General features: G+C 37.7%; 3 gene segments (V, D, J or C); 1 reads left to right on the forward strand and 2 right to left on the reverse strand.

The window, feature by feature from the left end:
* The window catches only part of LOC121913208, an 899,212-nt gene that overhangs the window by 799,762 nt on the left and 71,550 nt on the right, over window positions 1-27,900 (forward strand).
* Window positions 20-18,887, reverse strand: LOC121913229. The segment is given in 2 exon segments: window positions 20-328; window positions 18,734-18,887. Coding segments are annotated over 2 exon segments (360 nt in total).
* Window positions 26,612-27,186, reverse strand: LOC121913245. The segment is given in 2 exon segments: window positions 26,612-26,919; window positions 27,135-27,186. Coding segments are annotated over 2 exon segments (360 nt in total).

Below are 27,900 nucleotides of genomic sequence, written 5' to 3' on the forward strand. Positions count from 1 at the left end.
GGTTTTTGTACGACGTTGTATCACTGTGTGAGTGGCCAGCTGTTATCCTGCTGACAGTAATAAACTCCTGAATCTTCAGCCTGAACTCCACTGATGGCCAGAGTGAAGTCAGTGCCGTATCCACTTCCACTAAAACGATCTGAAACTCCAGGCTGAAGGCTTGTAGCATAATAAATCAGGAGTTTAGGAGCTTCTCCAGATTTCTGAAGGTACCACTGGAGGTCGTTATAAACTCTTGAACTGGTTTTACATCTGATGGAGACAGTCTGTCCTGGAACAACAGACTGAGATCCAGGAGACTGAGTCAGGATGATTTGTCCTGACGAACCTGGAAAACATGAAAAAGAGGAGAAGGGTTATTGAGACAAATCCAGCTTGGAGAAAGATGATCAACATGAAAACACAAGAGTATCATTTCTTTAACATGGAGAATATATGGAAGAAGGTAAATGCTGCTTGTTTCAGTGTTTCTCCATCACAGCAGAACATCATTGTGGTGAACCTGGTTGCATCCTGAAGCAAAGTTTTCACAAGAGAGTCTCACCCTGAACAAGGAGCCCCATGGTGGCCAGCAGTAGAGTCAGTGACATCATCATTGTGCTGCCGGCGGCGTGTCAGTGGCTCTGAAAGGTCTGGACAGCCACTGATCAACACTGGCCTCTTAACGGCTGGGAGCAGAGAGGCAGGACAGATATGCAAACACACAGAGTCAGTCAACTGTAGCTGTCCTCAACATATCATGCTGTTTCCTCCTCACTGCTGGGAGAACTCAACATTTACATCATCCAGGACATAAAGGAGTGACAATCTGAGGGAGAGAACTTCATTAAGCAGTTAGAAAGACTGATGTGAAATGTGTAAAGGAAGAATTTTGAGGCTAATTTCACAGAATTGTTTTCAGTCTTTTTTTTAACATGGTTGATATTTTGTTTTTCTCAAGTGCAGAATGTGCAACTAGTGATGTGAAAGGCCTCAAATCCAAAGTTTTTCAGATATATGGAGGTGTTTCTTCATTAAATGTTTTTGATTTCTTAAATGTGTATTCTACTGAATACACATTTATTTAAGATATGTATCATTTCTTTATGTCCTTTGAGAATATAACTTCTCATCCATATTATTTTCAAACCTATTGGAATGATGTGTTTGATACTCCTCTTCCTTGGTTAAACATTTTTAGATGTATTTACTCGTCATCTTGCTCTACTTATTTATGGGCCTTTCAGTTAAAAATGTTTTATAAGATGTTACCAACAAGAAAAATGCTTAAGATATGGAGAATGACTGAGGATAATATCTGTAGATTTTGTGGTGATGAGGAGGAGGATATTATTTGTTTATTTTGGTATTGTCCAGTGGTTTCATCCTTTTGGCAGCAGGTGGCAAATTGGTTATCTGAGCAAGCAATCCTTTTACTTTTATCCCCTCTCAATATTATTTGGGGTTATCAAGATGATAGAAACATGTTATTGAATATTATTGTGTTGCTTGGCAAGCTTTATATATTTGATTCTCCTAAAAAGCTGGTTTTAAGTTCCTTCATATTACATTTAAAACATTAATATTTGCAGGAAAAGATCATTATTAAATAATAATATATTATTATTAAAGGCAGAGTAAAAAGCTCAGACATAAATAAATGGGAGATCTTGACAATATCAAAAACTTGGGATACAGAACTATGATTATTCTATGTTATCATAAATTAACATTATCTCTTTTTTCTTTAGTTCCTTCTATAAAATGATGTGTTTAATTTAAATTGTTGTATAAGTGAATGTTTTTGAACCACAATCACATATAGTGCTTGACATGTATGTACATATATGTATGTTTGTATATGTGTATATATATGTATATATGTGATATGTGTGTTGTTTTTGTGTGTGTGAGTATTGAATATGTGTTTTATGTTTGTGTAAAATAAAACAAGAAAAAAAAGATCTAATGCAAATTTAAAAATAGGAGTGAGAATAGTTAGAACACTTCTTATAACTTCTGATCTGATTAGTAACCGAAAGAAGGAAAACTTAGGATTTTGTGATGTTTGGTCAGATGTCATCAGCATCCAAGCTGATCTTTTTAATGGTGTGAATGAAATGATGCCTGAGATGCCAGCCCGTTCTCACTCACAACTCGTCACATATTGAAGCTTGGTCAGGACCCTGTGCTGTCACATTTTAACGTACTGGGTATCCCTTTAGCGTCATTTTTCAATGTGCAGGGTAGTCCGATAGACTTCTGTTGAACTCCCACAACGTCTGAAATAGACGCCATGAGACCGATGACGTCTATATAAGGTGACAAATTTCAGCCTGGTCGCCAGAATAAAACGTTGGCATTGTATGTTTGTGCAAACCACAGATACCTTGAATATCTACATTTCAACACCTGTAATACGGAGCATATTAACATTTCAACAATACGTTTCATATCAACATTTCTGAAGTGACATACTTCACGTGACATCTATATGAGCTGACTTTCTTATTAGGAGGTGGAGGGGTTGTAACGTTGTTGGCAGAAAGTTGGAAATCAGCACAGAGCACAGATCATGATCTTTCCCTAACCCTAACCAAGTGGGTTTTGTGCCTAAACCTCACCAGACCTTAACCACTGTGTTGTCACACCATAAAATATCATTATTTTTTAACAGTGACTGCTGTGATACTGTACGTTGAAAAATGACACTAAAGGGGTACCCAGTGCGTTAAAAAGTGACGCTACGGGGTCCTGACCAAGCTTCCATATGCAACGAGTTGGGAGTAAGAACGTGTTGGAGATGCTGATGCATTTCCTAACGGAAGAAACCAGGAGTCCAAAAAAATCTAAAGAGGAGAAGAGAAACAAGTCCTCCATGTCTAATAAACATTTGTAATTATATTTCTATTAATATATATTTACATTTATGATGGAAGATAGTGAATGATCTGTATATACTTATTAAAGACCTACTGGTGTGTGTGTGTGTGTGTGTGTGTGTGTTCAGTGAACTGTATCATTTTACAAAGAGTTTAATATTTTTATTTTTTCAGATGTATTAAAAGCATATACATAATCTTTTAAACAAAATCACAAAAGCCCCAGAAATATGTTCTAATTCTGGAATAAAAAGCAAAATATCATCAGCATAAAGAGATATGAAATGAGTGTGATCTGACATTTTAACCCTGGACATTTTTACAAACTGCTTCTGCTGAAGAGTTGAAACACAAAGACAAATGAAGGAGATGAAAAAGGGAAAGAATTCAAGAATTAATTAATTACATAATCAATTAAATGTTTTTTGGTTTATATTATAAATACTTGCTACTGGAATACAAACATGCAAAATGACAAATATATGTCACATGACATGATTAGTAATTTTACAACACAAATGATAGTAGATTTTATCATGATAACATTTGTAATTTATTTCTAAAAAGTTGTATGTTTGAGTATCTATTAAAAATAGTAAGAGATGAAATAAATAAATAATAATAGTTTTAGTGTTCATGTGTTGTAGTCAGTAGATTAAACTTATGAAAAAATTGAAATCATACTTCAACAGAGGTTAGATTTGATGTTCAGCCAAATGTTTCATATTCTGTATTAATGAAAGTATTAAAATAAATCTTTTCTTGTTAAATACAGAATATTTGGTGTTAAAATGTTCAAATGAAATTATTAAAACCTCTGTTGTTTTAGTTTGGGTGCAGCTGTTGAGTCAGATCAGTTCCTCTTCAGCTGAGGGAGTTTTTGTACGACGTTGTATCACTGTGTGAGTGGCCAGCTTTGACTCTGCTGACAGTAATAAACTCCTGAATCTTCAGCCTGAACTCCACTGATGGTCAGAGTGAAGTCAGTATTTGATCTACTTCCACTAAAACGATCTGAAACTCCAGGCTGAAGGCCTGTAGCATAAGAAATCAGGAGTTTAGGAGCTTCTCCAGATTTCTGAAGGTACCAGTGGAGGTTGTTACCAACACTTGAACTGGTTTTACATCTGATGGGGACAGTCTGTCCTGGAACAACAGACTGAGATCCAGGAGACTGAGTCAGGATGATTTGTCCTGATGAACCTGGAAAACATGACAAAGAAGAGAAGGGTTATTGAGACAAATCCAGCTTGGAGAAAGATGATCAACATAAAAACAGAAGAGTATCATTTCTTTAACATGGAGAATAGATGGAAGAAGGTAAATGCTGCTTGTTTCAGTGTTTCTCCATCACAGCAGAACATCATTGTGGTGAACCTGGTTGCATCCTGAAGCAAAGTTTTCACTAGAGTCTCACCCTGAACAAGGAGCCCAAGGGTGGCCAGCAGTAGAGTCAGTGACATCATCATTGTGCTGCCGGTGGCGTGTCAGTGGCTCTGAAAGGTCTGGACAGCCACTGATCAACACTGGCCTCTTAACGGCTGGGAGCAGAGAGGCAGGACAGATATGCAAACACACAGAGTCAGTCAACTGTAGCTGTCCTCAACATATCATGCTGTTTCCTCCTCACTGCTGGGACAACTCAACATTTACATCATCCTCATGTAGATTAAAAAACTAAAGATGTTGTCATTTGTCATCCTCAACAATCAAATCCTAACAGCAAATGATCTTTTATGTGAAATAGTTTTTCTTATTTAATCAGATCAAAGTCATGAAGGAAGCACAAAAACATTTTTACAGCATCAAATACAATACAGGCAATAAAAAGGAGCAAAGAAAACTGTCACTCATTACACTAAAAATATATATATAATATACAGTTAACTTGCACATTGTACAGATATTTTAATTTTAAAGAATGGAGCTTAGCATAAGTTCAAGCAGGAAGACTATCTACTACTCATTCATTCATTCTCATTCCTCTCTCTCTCTCTCTCCCACTGCTTCTCCTGCTCTCGTATCAGTTGTTCATGGACGTTACTCTCAGTTAATAAATCAGATTCTGCCAGTATTTCTATCAGACTATCATGTCTTAGCTGCCAAACTTTAAATCTGATCTTCTCTCTGTCGTTGTCAGCTGACATTTCAGTGTGAATCGCTGTGACCTTCCTCCACCCTGTTCACCTCCACTTCATCACGTCAGCACACAAGATCACCAGAAGTGTCTCCTCTCCTCATCATCCAGATCCCAATATTCCCATATTCATCACCACCATCAGTGTCTAGACTCCATCGAGGGGATATCCTATTCTACTCACACCTTAACTGCCCCTTTATAAATGACATCACAGTGGGGTCTAATCACCAAAGACTTTTCACATTATGCATGTTCAATAAAATCATTGTCACTTAAAAAAGTCTCTCATGATTGAAATATTTTTAAGCAGCTAACTGCATTTAACATCAATCCCACTCCCACTAAAATGATCTGAAGCTCCAGATGTAAGGCTTGTAGCTCCATAAATCAGGAGTTTAGGATCTCCTCCAGATTTCTGAAGGTATCAGTGCAGGTAGTAGGGATGTGCAGAGAGTCCAGTATTTGTATTTGTATCTATATTTGTTGAGGCAGCAAAATTATTTGTATTTGTAATCTAATAAAAGTTGAAAGAGGCTTAAAAATCCTGTTTTTGTTTTTATTACTCTTTTAATTTTAGAATATTAAAGTGTTACAGTAAGTGTTCATGAATAAACTACCTTACGAAGGAGGTCCCCACATCAGGTCTCGAACTGCAGTCTCCTAGATCATAGACGACTGCACTGACTACTGAGCTAAAACTTTACTCATCACCTCATTGCAGACAGACCTCTACCTATTTATACACCCAATATTTTATTTTCTTCCCGACAGCACAGCGTGTAACGTATAGGAGAGTACTTCAAAGACGGTTCTTGCTTTCCACTTTTCATTTATTGCCTATTTTTTACAACCTAACATTTTTGAAAAGAGAAGGGGAACGACAGGTTATGGAGAGTCCCTTGAAAGCACTTTGCGTGTGTCAGTAGTTCAGCTTTATCTCTGGGGAACACCCCCAACTCCAGGAGTGATGTCAAAATTAGGAAATGTGCGTCATGTAGCAGGTGGATGTGACTCCCCTCGTTGAGACCTGCTGATAGACGTAACAACGGAGCAGAGGAGAGACACTGAGATAGTGATGTAACCGACCTGCACGCTGATATTTGACATGTTTTTTTTTTCTTCTCAAAAACAAATACTGTTTAAAATATTTGTATGGAACAAATATTCGTAAAAAAACACAAGAAAAACAATATTTGTGCTTTGCTGAATAACGTATTTGTATTTGGGCCCAACCCTAGCAGGTAGTCATTATATGATCTGACTTCACATGCACTGCTGGGAAAATTCACTGGTCAAATGTCTACATTGTATTTAAATGAATGAACTATAATCACATTATTTTCTTTTAGTGATTTTTGTATTGGGTTGAATACACTGTAATTAATTTGTAGCTGATACATCAGATTTTTACGTTACACATACTGTAAATAGTTGAAGTTTAAAAATCTTCAAGGGGAATGAAAGAATCTAGCTCGGGGCAGTTTACACTTCATTTAATTTTAACAGATGAAGAGTATCTGGAGCAAATTCTGCCAAGTTTACTATGTACTTTAGTTTACTAGATTGAAATGAGAGAAGACGTGAGGTAGTTTGGAAGCTTTTACAGTTGACTTTTATGAGTGAACATCATGAGATGATTATTCTATCTTGTCAGTTATGAAGTTCATCCAACTTTTTTATACAGAGAGAGATGATGAGTGTGAAATGTGTCATAACATAATGTGATGAAGAGGATTTAACAGCTGAGGTGATGATGGGGCAGCATGAAAGAACAGAATGTCTCTGTTTGATAGATTTTACATTTTTGAGTCAAGATGAATCTTGAATGACTAAATATTTGTTTGACTCAGTAAGAGGTTGTTGAGGTGGGAGGTGGACTGTTTGACCTTCAGGAGGAAAACTGATAGAGACACTATGAACATCATAAATCATCTGTGTGTGTGTGTGTGTGTGTGTGTGTGTGTGTGTGTGTGTGTGTTCAGTGAACTGTATCAGTCTCTGCAGTAGCTTCCAGCTGCAGCAGTCAGTTCAGTTTCTGTTCAGTCTGACTGAGGGAGGTTTTTGTACGACGCTTTTTCACTGTGTGAACACAGCCTGACTGTTGATATAGTGTGCACTCTGACAGTAATAAACTGCTGAATCTTCAGCCTGAACTCCACTGATGGTCAGAGTGAAGTCAGTTTTTGATCCACTGCCTGAAAAACGATCTGGAATCCCTGATGCTCGATAGGTAGCACCGTAAATGAGAAGTTTAGGAACTTCGCTATCTCTTTTTTGGTACCAGAATAGACAGGGGTAGGAAGGGGAACTGCCACAACCACCATCAACCCCATGACTGACCCTACAGCTAATGGTTGTGGAGCCTCCCAGAGCAGATGTCACTGCTGCAGGCTGAGTCACTGTGACCTGGCCTCTGGACTCTGAAGATACAGAGACAAAAACATAAAGCAGTGTCATGGTTTTGATGGTTTTGTCGGCTTCATTTCAGAGGGACGGATGTTCATAGAGGAGAGGAGTTTGATTCTCTGGACTTTACCTGTGAAGCAGCAGCAGAGGAGAGTCCAGATGAGGACGGAGATCAAAGTCATGTTTTTGATGAGGAGGATTTCTGTGGCTTCTGTTGTGATGAAGGACAGCTGTCAGTCATCCAGTGTTCAACTCTCAGGACTATAAACTCTCCCAGAGCACTGGAGCATGGTGCTGCTGATGCAAAGTGGCTCTCTATGGAAATGCTCTGAGTGAGGTTTTAACAAAATGCGTCAGTGTTCATGTTTATGCTGATTTCTATCAGTTAAATCACGTCTACAAATGTCTACTATCTTATCCAGAACTGTGAAGGCTGTCAGTTTCATTTTACCACAAATTTAACATCATATACGAAACGTAATTATTAAGTTTGGAAATTTGTGGGGCTTTACTTAGGTGAGTTTCCGTATAAACCAGCTGTGTTTTACAAATACATAACGGTTTTAATGAGTTTCTTGACTTTATAACCAGAGAGCCTGCCTTTAAAACACCTCTCTTATTACAATTACTGTCCCTCAGGTTTCTTCATCTGCACATTTTAAAGCTGCTGATCACACTGATATCATCATATATTGTTTTATATCACAACATTCTTTAGATACAAACATAATGGAATCACTGGTTAATTCACTGACAGACTTCATTCACGTCAGTCTTGCTCTGAGCTCAGTTTGGTCTCACAGAAAGTCACAGTACAAACCTGCTGCTACAAGATAAACAGTATATGTAAGGTCTGACCATACAATTCCTTCTTCTGTAGTAACTACTTTCTTATCTCTCTATCTCTTTTCCTCATTATGGTATAATTAAAGATATAATATGTATATTATCACATTACTGTAAGTTTGCCTGTTATGAGCTGCTGCAGTGCTGGACCAACATGGCCACTAGGAACTATTTATCAAAAGTATAGATCCATTTCTCAACTTGTTCTTATTCAAATTTAGACAATGAAGTAGACGACATAATGCATAATGAATCTCTGGAGTGTGGGTGAAGCTTACCTGCCAAACACACATGCATAAAAAATGATTGTCATAACTACCATGAGCAAAGGGCAAAAACATTTGATTTTATTCCTCTCATCCATATATATATGTACTGATTCATACAAGGAAGTTACACCAAAACCCATTTGTTCAGACAGGCATTTGGGTATTATGTGCCATTTAATCTTAATTTGTCCATTTTATCTGCTCTCCTTGAATATTTTATCTGGTGTTTTTGCTTTTTATTTATTCAGATTTTATTTTATTTTATTCTATTTCTTTGACTGTGAAGCACTTTGTAACTGGTATTTGTGAAAGGTGCTATATAAATAAACTTTGCTTGCCATAAGTTCTGGGAAGTTATACGGTAAATTTTGGGAAGTTACACTCTAAATCCCCAATTGTTACTCACTTGTTTCTCATTGTTTTGTTTTCTTCCGCTATAACAACATTTAAGTACCAGTAAGAAGCGGGAAGTATTTTAGATGTACGGATTCATACAAGGAAGTTACACTGTAAATTCTGGGAAATTACACTGTAAAACGCAGGCTATATTATGAAGTTTTACCAAAAATCTTGAGGCCGGATGAAATAATCTAGCTCGGGGCAGTTTGCACTTCATTTAATTTTAACAGATGAAGAGTATCTGGAGCAAATTCTGCCAAGTTTACTATGTACTTTAGTTTACTAGATTGAAATGAGAGAAGACGTGAGGTAGTTTGGAAGCTTTTACAGTTGACTTTTATGAGTGAACATCATGAGATGATTATTCTATCTTGTCAGTTATGAAGTTCATCCAACTTTTTTATCCAGAGAACGATGATGACCGTGAAACTTGAAACTAATGTGATGAAGAGGATTTAACAGCTGAGGTGATGATGGGGCAGCATGAAAGAACAGAATGTCTCTGTTTGATAGATTTTACATTTTTGAGTCAAGATGAATCTTGAATGATTAAATATTTGTTTGACTCACTAAGAGGTTGTTGAGGTGGGAGGTGGACTGTTTGACCTTCAGGAGGAAAACTGATAGAGACACTATGAACATCATAAATCATCTGTGTGTGTGTGTGTGTGTGTGTGTGTTCAGTGAACTGTATCAGTCTCTGCAGTAGCTTCCAGCTGCAGCAGTCAGTTCAGTTTCTGTTCAGTCTGACTGAGGGAGGTTTTTGTACGACGCTTTCACTGTGTGAACACAAGCTGACTGTTGATATAGTGATAACTCTGACAGTAATAAACTGCTGCATCTTCAGCCTGAACTCCACTGATGGTCAGAGTGAAGTCAGTCTTGGATCCACTGCCTGAAAAACGATCTGGCGTCCCTGATACTCGCTCATTAGTGTAGCGAATGAGGAGTTTAGGAGTTTCTCCATCTTTTTGTTGGTACCAGGCTAAACAGTAAGCACTGCTACAGACGGCAACCTGATGACTGACCCTACAGCTGATGGTTGTGGAGCCTCCCAGAGCAGATGTCACTGCTGCAGGCTGAGTCACTGTGACCTGGCCTCTGGACTCTGAGGATACAGAGACAAAAACATAAAGCAGCGTCATGGTTTTGATGGTTTTGATGGTTTTGTCAGCTTCATTTCAGAGGGACGGATGTTCATAACGGAGAGGAGTTTGATTCTCTGGACTTTACCTGTGAAGCAGCAGCAGAGGAGAGTCCAGATGAGGACGGAGATCAAAGTCATGTTTTTGATGAGGAGGATTTCTGTGGCTTCTGTTGTGATGAAGGACAGCTGTCAGTCATCCAGTGTTCAACTCTCAGGACTATAAACTCTCCCAGAGCACTGGAGCATGGTGCTGCTGATGCAAAGTGGCTCTCTATGGAAATACTCTGACTGAGGTTTTAACAAAATGCGTCAGTGTTCATGTTTATGCTGATTTCTATCAGTTAATTCACATCTTCAAATGTCTACTATCTTATCCAGAACTGTAAAGGCTGTCAGTTTCATTTTACCACAAATTTAACATCATATACGAAACATAATTATTAAGTTTGGAAATTTGTGGGGTTTAGCTTTAGTGAGTTTCCGTATAAACCAGCTGTGTTTTACAAATACATAACAGTTTTAATGAGTTTCTTGACTTCATAACCAGAGAGCCTGCCTTTAAAACACCTCTCTTATTACACTAACTGTTCCTCAGGTTTCTTCATCTACACATTTTAAAGCTGCTGATCACACTGATATCATCATATATTGTTTTATATCACAACATTCTTTAGATACAAACATAATGGAATCACTGGTTAATTCACTGACAGACTTCATTCACGTCAGTGTTGCTCTGAGCTCAGTTTGGTCTCACAGAAAGTCACAGTGCAAACCTGCTGCTACATGATAAACAGTATATGTAAGGTCTGACCATACAATTCCTTATTCTGTAGTAACTACGTTCTTATCTCTCTATCTCTTTACCTCATTATGGTATAATTAAAGATATAATATGTATATTATCACATTACTGTAAGTTTGCCTGTTATGAGCTGCTGCAGTGCTGGACCAACATGGCCGCTAGGAACTATTTTTCAAAAGTATAGATCCATTTCTCGACTTGTTCCTATTCAAATTTAGACAATGAAGTAGACGACATAATGCATAATGAATCTCTGGAGTGTGGGTGAAGCTTACCTGCCAAACATACATGCATAAAAAATGATTGTCATAACTACCATGAGCAAAGGGCAAAAACATTTGATTTTATTCCTCTCATCCATCTACATATTTACTGATTCATACAAGGAAGTTACACCGAAACCCATTTGTTCAAACAGTGATTTGGGTAGTATGTGCCATTTTATCTGCTCTCCTTGAATATTTTATCTAGTGTCTTTGCTTTTCATTTCTTCAGATTTTATTTTATTTTATTTCTTTGACTGTGAAGCACTTTGTAACTGGTATTTGTGAAAGGTGCTATATAAATAAACTTTGCTTGTCATAAGTTCTGGGAAGTTATACAGTAAATTTTTGGAAGTTACACTCTAAATCCCCAATTGTTACTCCCTTGTTTCTCGTTGTTTTGTTTTCTTCCGCTGTAACAACATTTAAGTACCAGTAAGAACCGGGAAGTATTTTAGATGTACGGATTCATACAAGGAAGTTACACTGTAAATACTGGGAAATTACACTGTAAAACGCAGGCTGTATTATAAAGTTGTACCAAAAATCTTGAGGGCGGATGAAAGAATCTAGCTCGGGGCAGTTTGCACTTCATTTAATTTTAACAGATGAAGAGTATCTGGAGCAAATTCTGCCAAGTTTACCATGTACTTTAGTTTACTAGATTGAAATGAGAGAAGACGTGAGGTAGTTTGGAAGCTTTTACAGTTGACTTTTATGAGTGAACATCATGAGATGATTATTCTATCTTGTCAGTTATGAAGTTCATCCAACTTTTTTATCCAGAGAACGATGATGATCGTGAAACTTGAAACTAATGTGATGAAGAGGATTTAACAGCTGAGGTGATGATGGGGCAGCATAAAAGAACAGAATGTCTCTGTTTGATAGATTTTACATTTTTGAGTCAAGATGAATCTTGAATGATTAAATATTTGTTTGACTCAGTAAGAGGTTGTTGAGGTGGGAGGTGGACTGTTTGACCTTCAGGAGGAAAACTGATAGAGACACTATGAACATCATAAATCATCTGTGTGTGTGTGTGTGTGTGTGTGTGTGTGTGTGTGTGTGTGTGTGTGTGTGTGTGTGTGTGTGTGTGTGTGTTCAGTGAACTGTATCAGTCTCTGCAGTAGCTTCCAGCTGCAGCAGTCAGTTCAGTTTCTGTTCAGTCTGACTGAGGGAGGTTTTTGTACGACGCTTTTTCACTGTGTGAACACAGCCTGACTGTTGATAACATGTGCACTCTGACAGTAATAAACTCCTGAATCTTCAGCCTGAACTCCACTGATGGTCAGAGTGAAGTCAGAGTTTGATCCACTGCCTGAAAAACGATCTGGAATCCCTGATGCTCGTCTGGTAGCACCGTAAATGAGAAGTTTAGGAGCTTCTCCATTTTTCTGTTGGTACCAGGCTAATATGTAGTCAGAGCCATCATAGTACACAGCAGGATTAGTTTTACATTTGATGGTTGTGGATCCTCCCAGGGCAGATGTCACTGCTGCAGGTTGAGTCACTGTGATCTGACCTCTGGACTCTGAGGATACAGAGACAAAAACATAAAGCAGTGTCATGGTTTTGATGGTTTTGATGGTTTTGTCGGCTTCATTTCAGAGGGACGGATGTTCATAGAGGAGAGGAGTTTGATTCTCTGGACTTTACCTGTGAAGCAGCAGCAGAGGAGAGTCCAGATGAGGACGGAGATCAAAGTCATGTTTTTGATGAGGAGGATTTCTGTGGCTTCTGTTGTGATGAAGGACAGTTGTCAGTCATCCAGTGTTCAACTGTCAGGACTATAAACTCTCCCAGAGCACTGGAGCATGGTGCTGCTGATGCAAAGTGGCTCTCTATGGAAATGCTCGGACTGAGGTTTTAACAAAATGCGTCAGTGTTCATGTTTATGCTGATTTCTATCAGTTAATTCACATCTTCAAATGTCTACTATCTTATCCAGAACTGTAAAGGCTGTCAGTTTCATTTTACCACAAATTTAACATCATATACGAAACATAATTATTAAGTCTGGAAATTTGTGGGGCTTTACTTTAGTGAGTTTCCGTATAAACCAGCTGTGTTTTACAAATACATAACAGTTTTAATGAGTTTCTTGACTTCATAACCAGAGAGCCTGCCTTTAAAACACCTCTCTTATTACACTTACTGTTCCTCAGGTTTCTTCATCAGCACATTTTAAAGCTGCTGATCACACTGATATCATCATATATTGTTTTATATCACAACATTCTTTAAATACAAACATGATGGAATCACTGGTTAATTCACTGACAGACTTCATTCACGTCAGTGTTGCTCTGAGCTCAGTTTGGTCTCACAGAAAGTCACAGTGCAAACCTGCTGCTACATGATAAACAGTATATGTAAGTTCTGACCATACAAGTCCTTATTCTGTAGTAACTACTTTCTTATCTAGTTCTGTGAAGGCTGTAAACATGCGAAAGTGCTCAAAAACAAAAATAATGTGAAAAAATGTTTCATTGTTTTCTGTGCAGCCAGTTGATTTAAAAGCATCTTTCTCATATCTCAGTGTGTTACTGCTAATGATGAAAAAAATCCAAAGTTTTGCCTTTATGGAGATGATATAATTTTCTACACTGAAGTAGTTTAATTGATTAACATTTGAAGGATCTGTAATCTGCAATTACACTGAGGCTGGTTTTAGTGAAAGTGATGTAAGGTTTGATAAAACTAAGAATATATATTTTTCTGGCTTCTGCTGCCAAAATAGAAAATAAACATACATTCTCTGTATTTGACTTTGTTGAAATCTAGTTCCTGACTCTGTTGCTACAGTATAAATTATGTCTCATTGATTGTGGTATGAATGTAAACTGCTTGAGCTTAGATTTGTAGATTTGTCAGTCTGGGTAATGTCCACAGATGAGTGATGCAGGGATGATAAATAACAGGAGTGAAGTACTGATAAGGTATTGTTCTTTGTCTGTTATTAAAAGTGTTCTTTGCTGAAAGAACCACAGTTTATGTCCTCAAATGGAAATATGGGTCTTAAAATAACAGTTTTTTCAGTCTAGTGAAAGAGTTAGGGTTAGGCTGTTGGTTGCAATGGTTAAGTTTAGGTTAAGGGGCAGAGGGATGCATTATTTCAATTAATGTCCTCAGTAAGATAGAAATACAAACATCATTGTTCGAACGTGTGTGTGTGTGTGTGTGTGTGTGTGTGTGTGTGTGTGTGTGTGTGTGTGTGTGTGTGTGTGTGTGTGTTCAGTGAACTGTATCAGTCTCTGCAGTAGCTTCCAGCTGCAGCAGTCAGTTCAGTTTCTGTTCAATCTGACTGAGGGAGGTTTTTGTATGACGCTTTTTCACTGTGTGAACACATACTGACTGTTGATATAGTGACGACTCTGACAGTAATAAACTCCTGAATCTTCAGCCTGAACTCCACTGATGGTCAGAGTGAAGTCAACTCCATTCCCTGCTCCACTTCCACTGAATCTGGAGGAGATTCCTGTAACTCTGTCTGATGTTGCATAAATCAGAAGTTTAGGAGTTTCTCCAGTTTTCTGATGGTACCAGGACAGAAGGTATTTTGAACCAGTGTAGAGATCAACTTTTCTATTAGCCTTACAGTCAATAGAGACAGTTTGACCAAGCTGCAGTGATTTGGCTGCTGGCTGAGTCAAGACAACATTTTGTCCAACAGACCCTGAGGAGAGAGAAGAAACACTGGACATGAGATGGTGAAACTCAGCTACACTCCAAATGATTTTCACATGACAGAAAAATGATTTTCCTCACCCTGAGTGAAGCAGAGAAGAGTCCAGATGATGACAGAGATCAAAGTCATGTTTTTGATGAGGAGGATTTCTGTGGCTTCTGTTGTGATGAAGGACAGCTGTCAGTCATCCAGTGTTCAACTCTCAGGACTATAAACTCTCCCAGAGCACTGGAGCATGGTGCTGCTGATGCAAAGTGGCTCTCTATGGAAATGCTCTGACTGACTCCATCAGGGACTTGGATTACTCTGATGATGCTGTTTCATCAATGGATCAATCAATTTACCAGATTACTGATTAACTATGTGTCAGTGATCATTTTATGGGTTTCATTTATGTTCTGTGAACAGATTGTCTTCAGAAATGTCTGTTTTGATTCATTTTACATCTACAACACTCAGTTTTAATTCAAGACATAATTTAAAATACAGTAAACATGAAACAAAATGATTAATTTTAGAATAAAAATATAAATTATTGGCCCACTGTTATATATTTTCATATCATCCAGCTGTGTTTCACAGACTGAGGCTGTTTTTGTAGAGTTTGTTGTGTTCAAAGTCAGAGAGCCGTGTCTCTCTACAGTGAGAGGTTTTTGTACGACGACTCAGTCAGTTTGTATCACTGTGGTACACGTTCGGTGGAGGAACCAGACTGGATGTTAACTGTAAGTACCTTTAACTTCTACAAGAACTTAAATTCTTTATTTATTCTATTTTCAGTTGATAAATTCAGGCTTTACTTGAACATTTTGGCTGCTAGTTTTATAAATTTTATATTTTTCCAGTGATCACTACAGTCTTCACTGTGATACAGATAAAAATCCGTCTGATCAAAGAAGTCTTTAGTTACACAGAAACTTTTGTTGAGACAGTTTCTACATTCATATCATTTATACTGTTATTAAAATGCACAACTGCTTATTTAAAGACAATATAATTCAGTTTTCAGATTTTGAATGAAAGAACGTATTCTTGATTAATTTAACGTAGTGATTATATAATTTCATCTGAAGAAATCTACCAGACATTTATTTAGTGAGTGTTTTATCTGGAAACATTTCATGTGTTTAACTCAATCTTCCTCTCAGAACAATGAATTTCATGACATGTCACATCCTCATTATAACCAGTGAATACCATAATATCACTGTAGCTGATTTAACCTTATGTTGTATTAATAGGATTAATTTTGTAAGTTGGAAAAAGTATTTTAGTGCTTAAAATATTTGTCATTAGTGAAGTCTGTCTGTTTTCATAGTTCAGTAGTGATGCCTGTGTAAATGAGGAGATTAAACACAAACTGTCTCTTTAATGTTTTGGCTTCAATTTAAAAATATGGATGCTCAAATAAAAGTATTTCTGCCTTTCTGTAATGCATAATATTTACTTCTTTAGCACTGATGTTTAAGTTTTTGAGTAAATTAAAGTACTTGAAGAGTTGTTTGGTTGGAACCTTTTATCTTTAGTACTGAAACCTGTCTGTTGCCATGGTTCATCAGTGATGCCTGTCTGTTGCCATGGTTACTGAGCTCAGAGAGGGAAGTGAAACACTGAGGACCAGTTTTATCCAGTCTGAGGAAGATCAACAGAACCAGCAGCCTCCTCTGCTGCAACCAACAGCGTGGAGTTTATTTTCTCTTTGCATGAACTTTCTTCATGTTGTCTCTCTGTCTCCTCCTCCAGTGGGTCGAGTCACCCCCACCCTGACGGTGCTGCCCCCCTCCAGCGAGGAGCTGCAGCAGGGGAAGGCCACGCTCGTGTGTCTGGCCAACAAGGGCTACCCCTCAGACTGGAGTCTGGCCTGGAAGGTGGACGGCAGCAGCAGCAGCAGCTTGGAGCAGAGCAGGAGCCCCGGGGTGCTGCAGAATGATGGCCGCTACAGCTGGAGCAGCACCCTGAGGCTCCCTGCAGACCAGTGGAGGAAGGTGGGCTCTGTGACCTGTGAGGCCACCCAGGGCTCCCAGACTCCAGTCTCAGAGACACTGAGGAGAGACCAGTGTTCCTAGTCCTGACCTAACTCACTGCTACTGCTTTTACTCTGCTACTGCTCTCACTCTGATCCCTGCAACTATCTCTCTCTTTTATTTCACATGTTTCAGTAACAATATTTACTTGCTTGTTGTAATGTTTCAATATAATTTCAGTATTTCCAGACAATAAAGATCTGTTCATCAAATCACTTGTTTTCATCTTTATTATTATAAAAGTGTCTTAATTATTTTCTCTTAATGGTAACAGTAATGATATTAAATCCTGATAAAAACTGAGTTATAAATGTTTCAACTGCTCTATGAAGACTTCAGAAGGAAAATGTAAGATCACATAATGTATTGATTCATATCCTGTATATTAGGAAAGTATTTACACTCAAACAACACTCTTAGATATTATGTGATTAATGCTACACAGTCATGGTGGTAGTAAGTCCATAATTTGTTTTCATAGTTTACAGTAAAGTCATAATAATTGTAGAAAATGCTTTGCTGGAGTCACTTCAGATTTGTCTGTAATAATTAGTAATTGAGTAATTTTAATGAAAAATCCTCCAATCATCTTATGTTACTGAAGTGTGTCAGTGCAAAGAGTCTAATATTTTTATTTTTTCAGATGTATTAAAAGCATATACATAATCTTTTAAACAAAATCACAAAACCCTCAGAAATATGTTCTAATTCTGAAATAAAAAGCAAAATATCATCAGCATAAAGAGATATAAAATGAGTGTGATCTGACATTTTAACCCTGGACATTTTTACAAACTGCTTCTGCTGAAGAGCTGAAACACAAAGACAAATGAAAGAGATGAAAAAGGGAAAGAATTCAATTATTAATTAATTCCATAATCAATTAAATGTTTTTTGGTTTATATTATAAATACTTGCTGCTGGAATAAAAACATGCAAAATGACAAATATATCTCACATGACATGATTAGTAATTTTACAACACAATGATAGTAGATTTTATTATGATAACATTTTGTAATTTATGTCTAAAAACTTGTATGTTTGTGTATCTGTAAAAATGGTAAGAGATCAAATAAATAAATAATAGTTTTAGTGTTCATGTGTTGTAGTCAGTAGATTAAACTTATTAAAGAATTGAAATCATACTTCAACAGAGGTTAGATTTGATGTTCAGCCAAATGTTTCATATTCTGTATTAATGAAAGTATTTAAAATAAATCTTTTTTCTTGTAAAATACAGAATATTTAGTGTTAAAATGTTCAAATTAAATTTTTAAAACCTCTGTTGTTTTTGTTTGAGTGCAGCTGTTGAGTCAGATCAGTTCCTCTTCAGCTGAGGGAGGTTTTTGTACGACATTGTATCACTGTGTGAACGGGAAGCTGTAACTCTGCTGACAGTAATAAACTCCTGAATCTTCAGCCTGAACTCCACTGATGGTCAGAGTGAAGTCATTGCCTGATCTTCTTCCAGTAAAACGACCTGAAGCTCCAGAGTATATAGCTAAATATATCAGAAGTTTAGGAGCTTGTCCAGATTTCTGAACGTACCAGTGGAGCACATTACTAACACCTGAACTGGCTTTACATGTGATGGAGACAGTCTGTCCTGGAACAACAGACTGAGATCCAGGAGACTGAGTCAGGATGATTTGTCCTGATGAACCTGTAAAACATGAAAAAGAGGAGAAGGGTTATTGAGACAAATCCAGCTTGGAGAAAGATGATCAACATGAAAACAGAAGAGTATCATTTCTTTAACATGGAGAATAGATGGAAGAAGGTAAATGCTGCTTGTTTCAGTGTTTCTCCATCACAGCAGAACATCATTGTGGTGAACCTGGTTGCATCCTGAAGCAAAGCTTTCACTAGAGAGTCTCACCCTGAACAAGGAGCCCCAGGGTGGCCAGCAGTAGAGTCAGTGACATCATCATTGTGCTGCCGGCGGCGTGTCAGTGGCTGTGAAAGGTCTGGACAGCCACTGATCAACACTGGCCTCTTAACGGCTGGGAGCAGAGAGGCAGGACAGATATGCAAACACACAGAGTCAGTGAACTGTAGCTGTCCTCAACATATCATGCTGTTTCCTCCTCACTGCTGGGAGAACTCACTGTAATTTGTAGCTGATACATCAGATTTTTACCTTGTATATAATGTAAATAATTGGATGTCGACATCTCACAAACTCCATGACTCATGTAACAGCATGGTTAAATCAATGGTATTTGCAACTAAATGTGTCTAAAACAGTATGTATGTTTTTCACCAAGACAAACAGTTCTAGTGTAGAGCCCGATGTCTTTGTATCAGGGGAGAGGCTACAGGTCGTATCTGAATACAAGTACCTTGGTGTTTTGATTGACTCCAAACTTTCATTCAAGGCTCAGGTGATAAAGGTCTGTAACCGGGTCAAATTCAATCTTTCAAATTTCAGGTTCATGCGAGATTATATGTCAACAGAGGCAGCTAAGATGTACATGCATTCCATGGTCATTTCCCATATCATTTACTGTTTAACAACCTGGTCGCAAGCTGGCAACACTACTCTAAAACCAAGAGTCTTTGTATAAACGAACACTTCCTTGACAAGAAACCAGTACATTTTCATCGTTGCCCAATCTTAAAAAAATATAACTTGTTGAGTTGGCAAAACTCGATTAAATATGTAGATGTTTGTCTTATGTACCAGATTATATATGGTTTGACCTCTCCTCCACTCAGACAGTTTGTCAACATAAGAACAACTGCATATGGGTTCACAAGAGGTGCAGCAAGAGGGGATTGCATCATCCCACTCAGAAAAAGTACTTTCAGTCGGTCTGCATTCTCTGTTAAAGCTGCACTAGAATGGAACTCCATCCCAGCAACTATTAGAGAACTGGACACGTATAGTTCATTGAGAGCTCATTTAAAGAAATTGTTAATTACTACTCAGCTCTGTCAGCACTAAGACTCGCACCTTGCTGTCCTATATAAGCCCTATATCAGCTGACTTTCTTATTAGGAGGTGGAGGGGTTGTAACGTTGGCAGAAAGTTGGAAATCATCACAGAGCACGGTTCCTTGCCAGTTTAATTTTATTTTTTATTTTAACTCAAATCATGACCTTTCCCTAACCCTAACCAAGTGGGTTTTGTGCCTAAACCTAACCAGACCTTAACCACCGTGCTGTCACACCATAAAATATGATTTTTTTAACAGTGACTGCTGTGATACTGCACGTTGAAAAATGACACTAAAGGGGTACCCAGTGCTTTAAAAAGTGACGCTACGGGGTCCTGACCAAGCTTCCATATGTGACCAGTTGGGAGTGAGAACGTGTTGGAGATGCTGATGCATTTCCTAACGGAAGAAACCAGGAGTCCAAAAAAATCTAAAGAGGAGAAGAGAAACAAATCCTCCATGTCTAATAAACATTTGTGATTATATTTGCATTGATGTATATTTACATTTATGATGGAAGATAATGAACGATCTGTATATACTTGTTAAAGACCTACTGGTGTCTGTGTGTGTGTGTGTGTGTGTGTGTGTGTTCAGTGAACTGTATCAGTCTCTGCAGTAGCTTCCAGCTGTAGCAGTCAGTTCAGTTTCTGTTCAGTCTGACTGAGGGAGGTTTTTGTACGACGCTTTTTCACTGTGTGAACACAAATTGACTGTTGACATAGTGTTGACCAAAACAGTAATAAACTGCTGCATCTTCAGCCTGAACTCCACTGATGGTCAGAGTGAAGTCAGTTTTTGATCCACTGCCTGAAAAACGTTCTGGAGTCCCTGATGCTCGCTGGTCAGCCAAGTAAATGAGCAATTTAGGAGTCTCTACACCTCTCCACTGGTACCAGGATAAACCATCTTTGGTTTTGTTTCTGAAAACAGTTACCCGCTGACTATGTTCACAGGTAATGGAGACAGAGCCTCCCAGAGCAGATGTCACTGCTGCAGGCTGAGTCACTGTGACCTGGCCTCTGGACTCTGAGGATACAGAGACAAAAACATTAAGCAGCGTCATGGTTTTGATGGTTTTGATGGTTTTGTCGGCTTCATTTCAGAGGGACGGATGTTCATAGAGGAGAGGAGTTTGATTCTCTGGACTTTACCTGTGAAGCAGCAGCAGAGGAGAGTCCAGATGAGGACGGAGATCAAAGTCATGTTTTTGATGAGGAGGATTTCTGTGGCTTCTGTTGTGATGAAGGACAACTGTCAGTCATCCAGTGTTCAACTCTCAGGACTATAAACTCTCCCAGAGCACTGGAGCATGGTGCTGCTGATGCAAAGTGGCTCTCTATGGAAATGCTCTGACTGACTCCAACAGGGACTTGGATTACTCTGATTATGCTGTTTAATCTATGGATCAATCAATTATTGATATGATTATTGATTACCTATGTGTCAGTGATCATTTTTATGTGGATTTGGTTTGATGACTGCAGACAGATTTTTTTTCAGAACGTCTTCTGTCTGGTTTAATTTAATGCTAACAGGATCAATTTTATTCTCAGACAAATTTAACAATAAATATGCAAATACCCCCACTGCTCTCTCTCCTAAAAAAACTTAGGCTTCCTAAATATAAGATCCATTAGTAACAAATCTTTTATCATTAGTGATTTTATTGTCTTTAATTACTGGACTTTTTTATGACCACCGAGACATGGCTGTCGCAAGGGGACACTGTTCCTCTGAACGACGCCACACCAACTGTATTTGCTTATTTTAATATATTTGGAGGAGGAGGTGGTCTTGCTGTGTTTTATAAGTCAGGTCTTAAATGCCATCTTGTTACTCCGTTCTTTTAACCTCACTCAATCTGTTAATGAGCCTACACATTCTAAGGGCCGTACCTTGGATTTAGTTCTCTCTTCTGGTCTCTCTTTTGAGTATCTTAGTTTGTCGTCTTTAAAGCTCCACTCCTGATCTGCACTACTAGTCCCAACCCTACAATTAGCTCTCGCATTCTTAATGCTGGTTCCACTGTTAAATTCTGTGACGCTTTTAATTCTTTATCTTTTCATTTGTTTTTATCTTCTCTTAATCCTAATGCTCTTTTAAATTCTTTTAACGATCAGAGTCTATCCATCCTAGATCAAATTGCACCATTTAAAACAAGGACACAAGACTCAACCGGATGTTGAGCTCTCTGACAAATTTCTTGCTCATTTTATTAGCAAGGTGGATATTATAAGGTCCCAAATCCAGCCTGCCCCCTGCATTCTCTCCATTCAACATGATACTCCTGACACTTATACCCAGTTCCAACCCATTACATTGTCAGAGTTATATTTCCCACTGTTACTCCTGTTATTCTGCACATTTTTAATAATTCCCTGACCTCCAGTTTTTTTCCTGATAGTTTTAAGCATGCTATTGTCCACCCTCTACTTAAAAAACCCATTTTGGACCTTCTCTCTTTAAACAACTACAACGGCCTATCTCCAAACTGTCTTTTTTATCCAAGGTTCTGGAGAAATTCATTTAAAATCAGGTCACTAATGACCTACTTCCAGCTGCAGACAGAGGTGACTGCTTGATTTTAGTGCTTTTAGATTTAAGTGCCACATTTAACACTGTCAAAATGCAGTATCCTCCTAAATCGCCTGGAGACTTGGGTTGGCATCAAGGGCCCGGCTCTTAGTTAATTACGAACATACGTTCTCAATCAAACTTTTTCTGTCACTCTGGGTATCTCCACCTCCACAACAGCTCAGTTTAATTGTGGGGTCCCTCAAGGCTCAGTTCTTGGCCCCCTTCTGTTTTCCTTATACATGCTGCCCCTTGGCCAACTTATTCAGAATCATGATGTGCTTTATCACTTTTATGCTGATGACATACAGTTATACTTACCATTAAAACCCTCAGATCCAAACAGTCTACTCAAACTTAAATCTTGCCTTTCTGACAATAAATCCTGGATGTCCCAAAATTTTCTTAAATTAAATGATGACAAGTCTGAGGTCATGCTGTTTGGTCTCCCAAATTCTATCAGCTCTTTTGGTGCAAACCTTGGAGATTTGTCAAACAACATTACACAGTCTGCTAGGAATCTGGGGGTAATATTTGATGCCAACCTCTGTTATGATAAGCAAGTCAAAAAATATTGTCAAGCTGTGTTTCTCTAAAATTAGGTCATTTTTATCTTTTGCCGATCTTCAAATAATTATACATGCTTTTATCTACTCTCGGCTTGATTACTGCAGCGCACTTTATTCAGGTATCAGCCAGGGCTCCTTCCACCATCTCAAGTTGGTCCAAAATGCTGCTGCTTGTCTCATTACTGGGACTAAAAGGTATGCGCACATTACTCCTGTGCTTGCCTCCCTATACTGGATCCCAGTTAGCTTTTGCATTGATTTTAAAATTTTACTACTCACCTTTAAGGCATTAAACGGCCTTGCTCCTTGTTACATATCTGCTTTATTGACCTGGTATGTGCCCCCTCGACCCTTCAGATCTGCAGATGGAGCCCTGTTGGTCACTCCCAGGTCACAGTTTGTGACAAAGAGTGATCGGGCTTTTGCTTTTAGAGCCCCCACAGTCTGGAACTCCTTGCCTACTGAAATCAGACACACTATGTCTCTAGTTTCCTTTAAAACAAATCTAAAATTTCTTTCTTTGTGAAAGCTTTTGGAAATGTCTGATATTTCATTTACTGTTTTTACACCTATTAATTGATCTTACTCTTTATTGTTTTTGTTTTGTTTTTTTTTAACTTTTGAGCATTTTATTGTTTTATTATTACTATTATTGTGCATCTCTATTGTTACTTCTGTGCTTCTGTCTTTACATCTTTACTTGCCTTATTTTTATCTGCCATATTTTGTTTTATTTTCTTTTGTAAGGCACTTTGTTACATTGTTAAGAAAAGTGTTATATGAATAAAGTTTACTATTATTATTATTTATTACATGATTAACTGTGAAACATTGGGGACTTTTTAAACAAAAATCATATGAAATAAAACAGGAACTTTCTGTAGAGTTTGTTGTGTTCAAAGTCAGAGAGCCGTGTCTCTCTACAGTGAGAGGTTTTTGTACGACGACTCAGTCAGTTTGTATCACTGTGGAGGACTTTTGGTGGAGGAACCAGACTGGATGTTAACTGTAAGTACCTTTAATTTCTACAAGAACGTAAATTCATCATTTATTCTATTTTCAGTTGATAAATTCAGGCTTTACTTGAACATTTTGGCTGCTAGTTTTATAAATGTTATATTTTTGCAGTGATCACTACAGACTTCACTGTGATACAGATAAAAATCCGTCTGATCTAAGAAGTCTTTAGTTACACAGAAACTTTAGTTTAGGCAGTTTCTACATTCATATCATTTATACTGTTATTAAAAAGTACAGCTGCTTATTTGAAGAGAATATAATTCAGTTTTCAGAGTCTGAATGAAAGAAAATATTCTTGATTAATTTAACGTAGTGATTATATAATTTCATCTGAAGAAATCTACCAGACATTTATTTAGTGAGTGTTTTATCTGGAAACATTTCATGTGTTTAACTCAATCTTCCTCTCAGAACAATGAATTTAATGACATGTCACATCCTCATTATAACCAGTGAATACCATAATATCACTGTGGCTGATTTAACCTCATGTTGTATTAATAGGATTAATTTTGTAAGTTGGAAAAAGTATTTTAGTGCTTAAAATATTTGTCATTAGTGAAGTCTGTCTGTTTTCATAGTCCAGTAGTGATGCCTGTGTAAATGAGGAGATTAAACACAAACTGTCTCTTTAATGTTTTGGCTTCAATTTAAAAATATGGATGCTCAAATAAAAGTATTTCTGCCTTTAAGTAAGGCATAATATTTACTTCTTTAACATTGATGTTTAAGTTTTTGAGTAAATTAAAGTAGTTGAAGAGTTGTTTGCTTGGAACTTTTTATCTTTAGTACTGAAACCTGTCTGTTGCCATGGTTCATCAGTGATGCCTGTCTGTTGCCATGGTTACTGAGCTCAGAGAGGGAAGTGAAACACTGAAGACCAGTTTTATCCAGTCTGAGGAAGACCAACAGAACCAGCAGCCTCCTCTGCTGCAACCAACAGGGTGGAGTTTATTTTCTCTTTGCATGAACTTTCTTCATGTTGTCTCTCTGTGTCCTCCTCCAGTGGGTCGAGTCACCCCCACCCTGACAGTGCTGCCCCCCTCCAGCGAGGAGCTGCAGCAGGGGAAGGCCACGCTCGTGTGTCTGGCCAACAAGGGCTACCCCTCAGACTGGAGTCTGGCCTGGAAGGTAGACGGCAGCAGCAGCAGCTTGGAGCAGAGCAGGAGCCCCGGGGTGCTGCAGAATGATGGCCGCTACAGCTGGAGCAGCACCCTGAGGCTCCCTGCAGACCAGTGGAGGAAGGTGGTCTCTGTGACCTGTGAGGCCACCCAGGGCTCCCAGACTCCAGTCTCAGAGACACTGAGGAGAGACCAGTGTTCCCAGTCCTGACCTGACTCACTGCTACTGCTTTTACTCTGCTACTGCTCTCACTCTGATCTCTGCAACTATCTCTCTCTTTTATTTCACATGTTTCAGTAACAATATTTACTTGCTTGTTGTAATGTTTCAATATAATTTCAGTATTTTCAGACAATAAAGATCTGTTCATCAAATCACTTGTTTTCATGTTTATTATTATAAAAGTGTCATAATTATTTTTCTCTTAATGGTAACAGTAATGATATTAAATCCTGATAAAAACTGAGTTATAAATGTTTCAACTGCTCTATGAAGACTTCAGAAGGAAAATGTAAGATCACATAATGTATTGATTCATATACTGTATATTAGGAAAGTATTTACACTCAAACAACACTCTTAGATATTATGTGATTAATGCTACACAGTCATGGTGGTAGAAAGTCCATAATTTGTTTTCATAGTTTACAGTAAAGTCATAAGAATTGTAGAAAATGCTTTGCTGGAGTCACTACAGATTTGTCTGTTATAATTAGTAATTGAGTAATTTTAATGAAAGATCCTCCGATCATCTTATGTTACTGAAGTGTGTCAGTGCAAAGAGTCTAATATTTTTATTTTTTCAGATGTATTAAAAGCATATACATAATCTTTTAAACAAATTCAGAAAACCCTCAGAAATATGTTCTAATTCTGAAATAAAAAGCAAAATATCATCAGCATAAAGAGATATAAAATGACTGTGATCTGACATTTTAACCCTGGACATTTTTACAAACTGCTTCTGCTGAAGAGCTGAAACACAAAGACAAATGAAAGAGATGAAAAAGGGAAATAATTCAAGTTTTAATTAATTACATAATCAATTAAATGTTTTTTTGGTTTATATTATAAATACTTGCTGCTGGAATAAAAACATGCAAAATGACAAATATCTGTCTCATGACATGATTAGTAATTTTACAACACAAATGATAGTAAATATTATCATGATAACATTTTGTAATTTATTTCTAAAAAGTTGTATGTTTGAGTATCTATGAAAAATGGTAAGAGATGAAATAAATAAATAATAATAGTTTTAGTGTTCATGTGTTGTAATCAGTAGATTAAACTTATTAAAGAATTGAAATCATACTTCAACAGAGGTTAGATTTGATGTTCAGCCAAATGTTTTATATTCTGTATTAATGAAAGTATTAAAATAAATCTTTTCTTGTTAAATACAGAATATTTAGTGTTAAAATGTTCAAATTAAATTATTTAAACCTCTGTTGTTTTTGTTTGAGTGCAGCTGTTGAGTCAGATCAGTTCCTCTTCAGCTGAGGGAGGTTTTTGTACGACGTTGTATCACTGTGTGAACGGGTAGCTGTAACCCTGCTGACAGTAATAAACTCCTGAATCTTCAGCCTGAACTCCACTGATGGTCAGAGTGAAGTCAGTCCCAGATCCACTTCCACTAAAACGATCTGAAACTCCAGGCTGAAGGCTTGTAGCATAATAAATCAGGAGTTTAGGAGCTTCTCCAGATTTCTGAAGGTACCAGTGGAGGTAGCTACTAACACTTGAACTGGTTTTACATCTGATGGAGACAGTCTGTCCTGGAACAACAGACTGAGATCCAGGAGACTGAGTCACAGTGACTTGTCCTGATGAACCTGGAAAACATGAAAAAGAGGAGAAGGGTTATTGAGACAAATCCAGCTTGGAGAAAGATGATCAACATGAAACAGAAGAGTATCATTTCTTTAACATGGAGAATAGATGGAAGAAGGTAAATGCTGCTTGTTTCAGTGTTTCTCCATCACAGCAGAACATCATTGTGGTGAACCTGGTTGCATCCTGAAGCAAAGTTTTCACAAGAGAGTCTCACCCTGAACAAGGAGCCCCAGGGTGGCCAGCAGTAGAGTCAGTGACATCATCATTGTGCTGCCGGTGGCGTGTCAGTGGCTCTGAAAGGTCTGGACAGCCACTGATCACACTGGCCTCTTAACGGCTGGGAGCAGAGAGGCAGGACAGATATGCAAACACACAGAGTCAGTCAACTGTAGCTGTCCTCAACATATCATGCTGTTTCCTCCTCACTGCTGGGAGAACTCAACATTTACATCATCCATAACATAGAGGAGTGACAATCTGAGGGAGAGAATTTCTTTAAGCAGTTAGAAAGACTGATGTGAAATGTGTAAAGGAAGAATTTTGAGGCTAATTTCACAGAATTGTTTTCAGTTTTTTTTAAACATGGTTGATATTTTGTTTTTCCCAAGTGCAGAATGTGCAACTAGTGATGTGAAAGGCCTCAAATCCAGAGTTTTACAGATAGATGGAGGTGTTTCTTCATTAAATGTGTTTGATTTCTTAAATGTGTATTCTATTGAATACACATTTATTTAAGATATGTATCATTTCTTTATGTCTTTTGAGAATATAACTTCTCATTCATATTATTTTCAAACATATTGGAATGATGTGTTTGATACTCCTCTTCCTTGGTTAAACATTTTTAGATGTATTTACTCGTCATCTTGCTCTACTTATTTATGGGCCTTTCAGTTAAAAATGTTTTATAAGATGTTATTAACAAGCAAAATGTTTAAGATATGGAGAATGACTGAGGATAATATCTGTAGATTTTGTGG

Source organism: Thunnus maccoyii, chromosome 15 (genome assembly GCF_910596095.1).
Source record: "Thunnus maccoyii chromosome 15, fThuMac1.1, whole genome shotgun sequence".
Lineage (NCBI taxonomy): Eukaryota > Metazoa > Chordata > Actinopteri > Scombriformes > Scombridae > Thunnus > Thunnus maccoyii.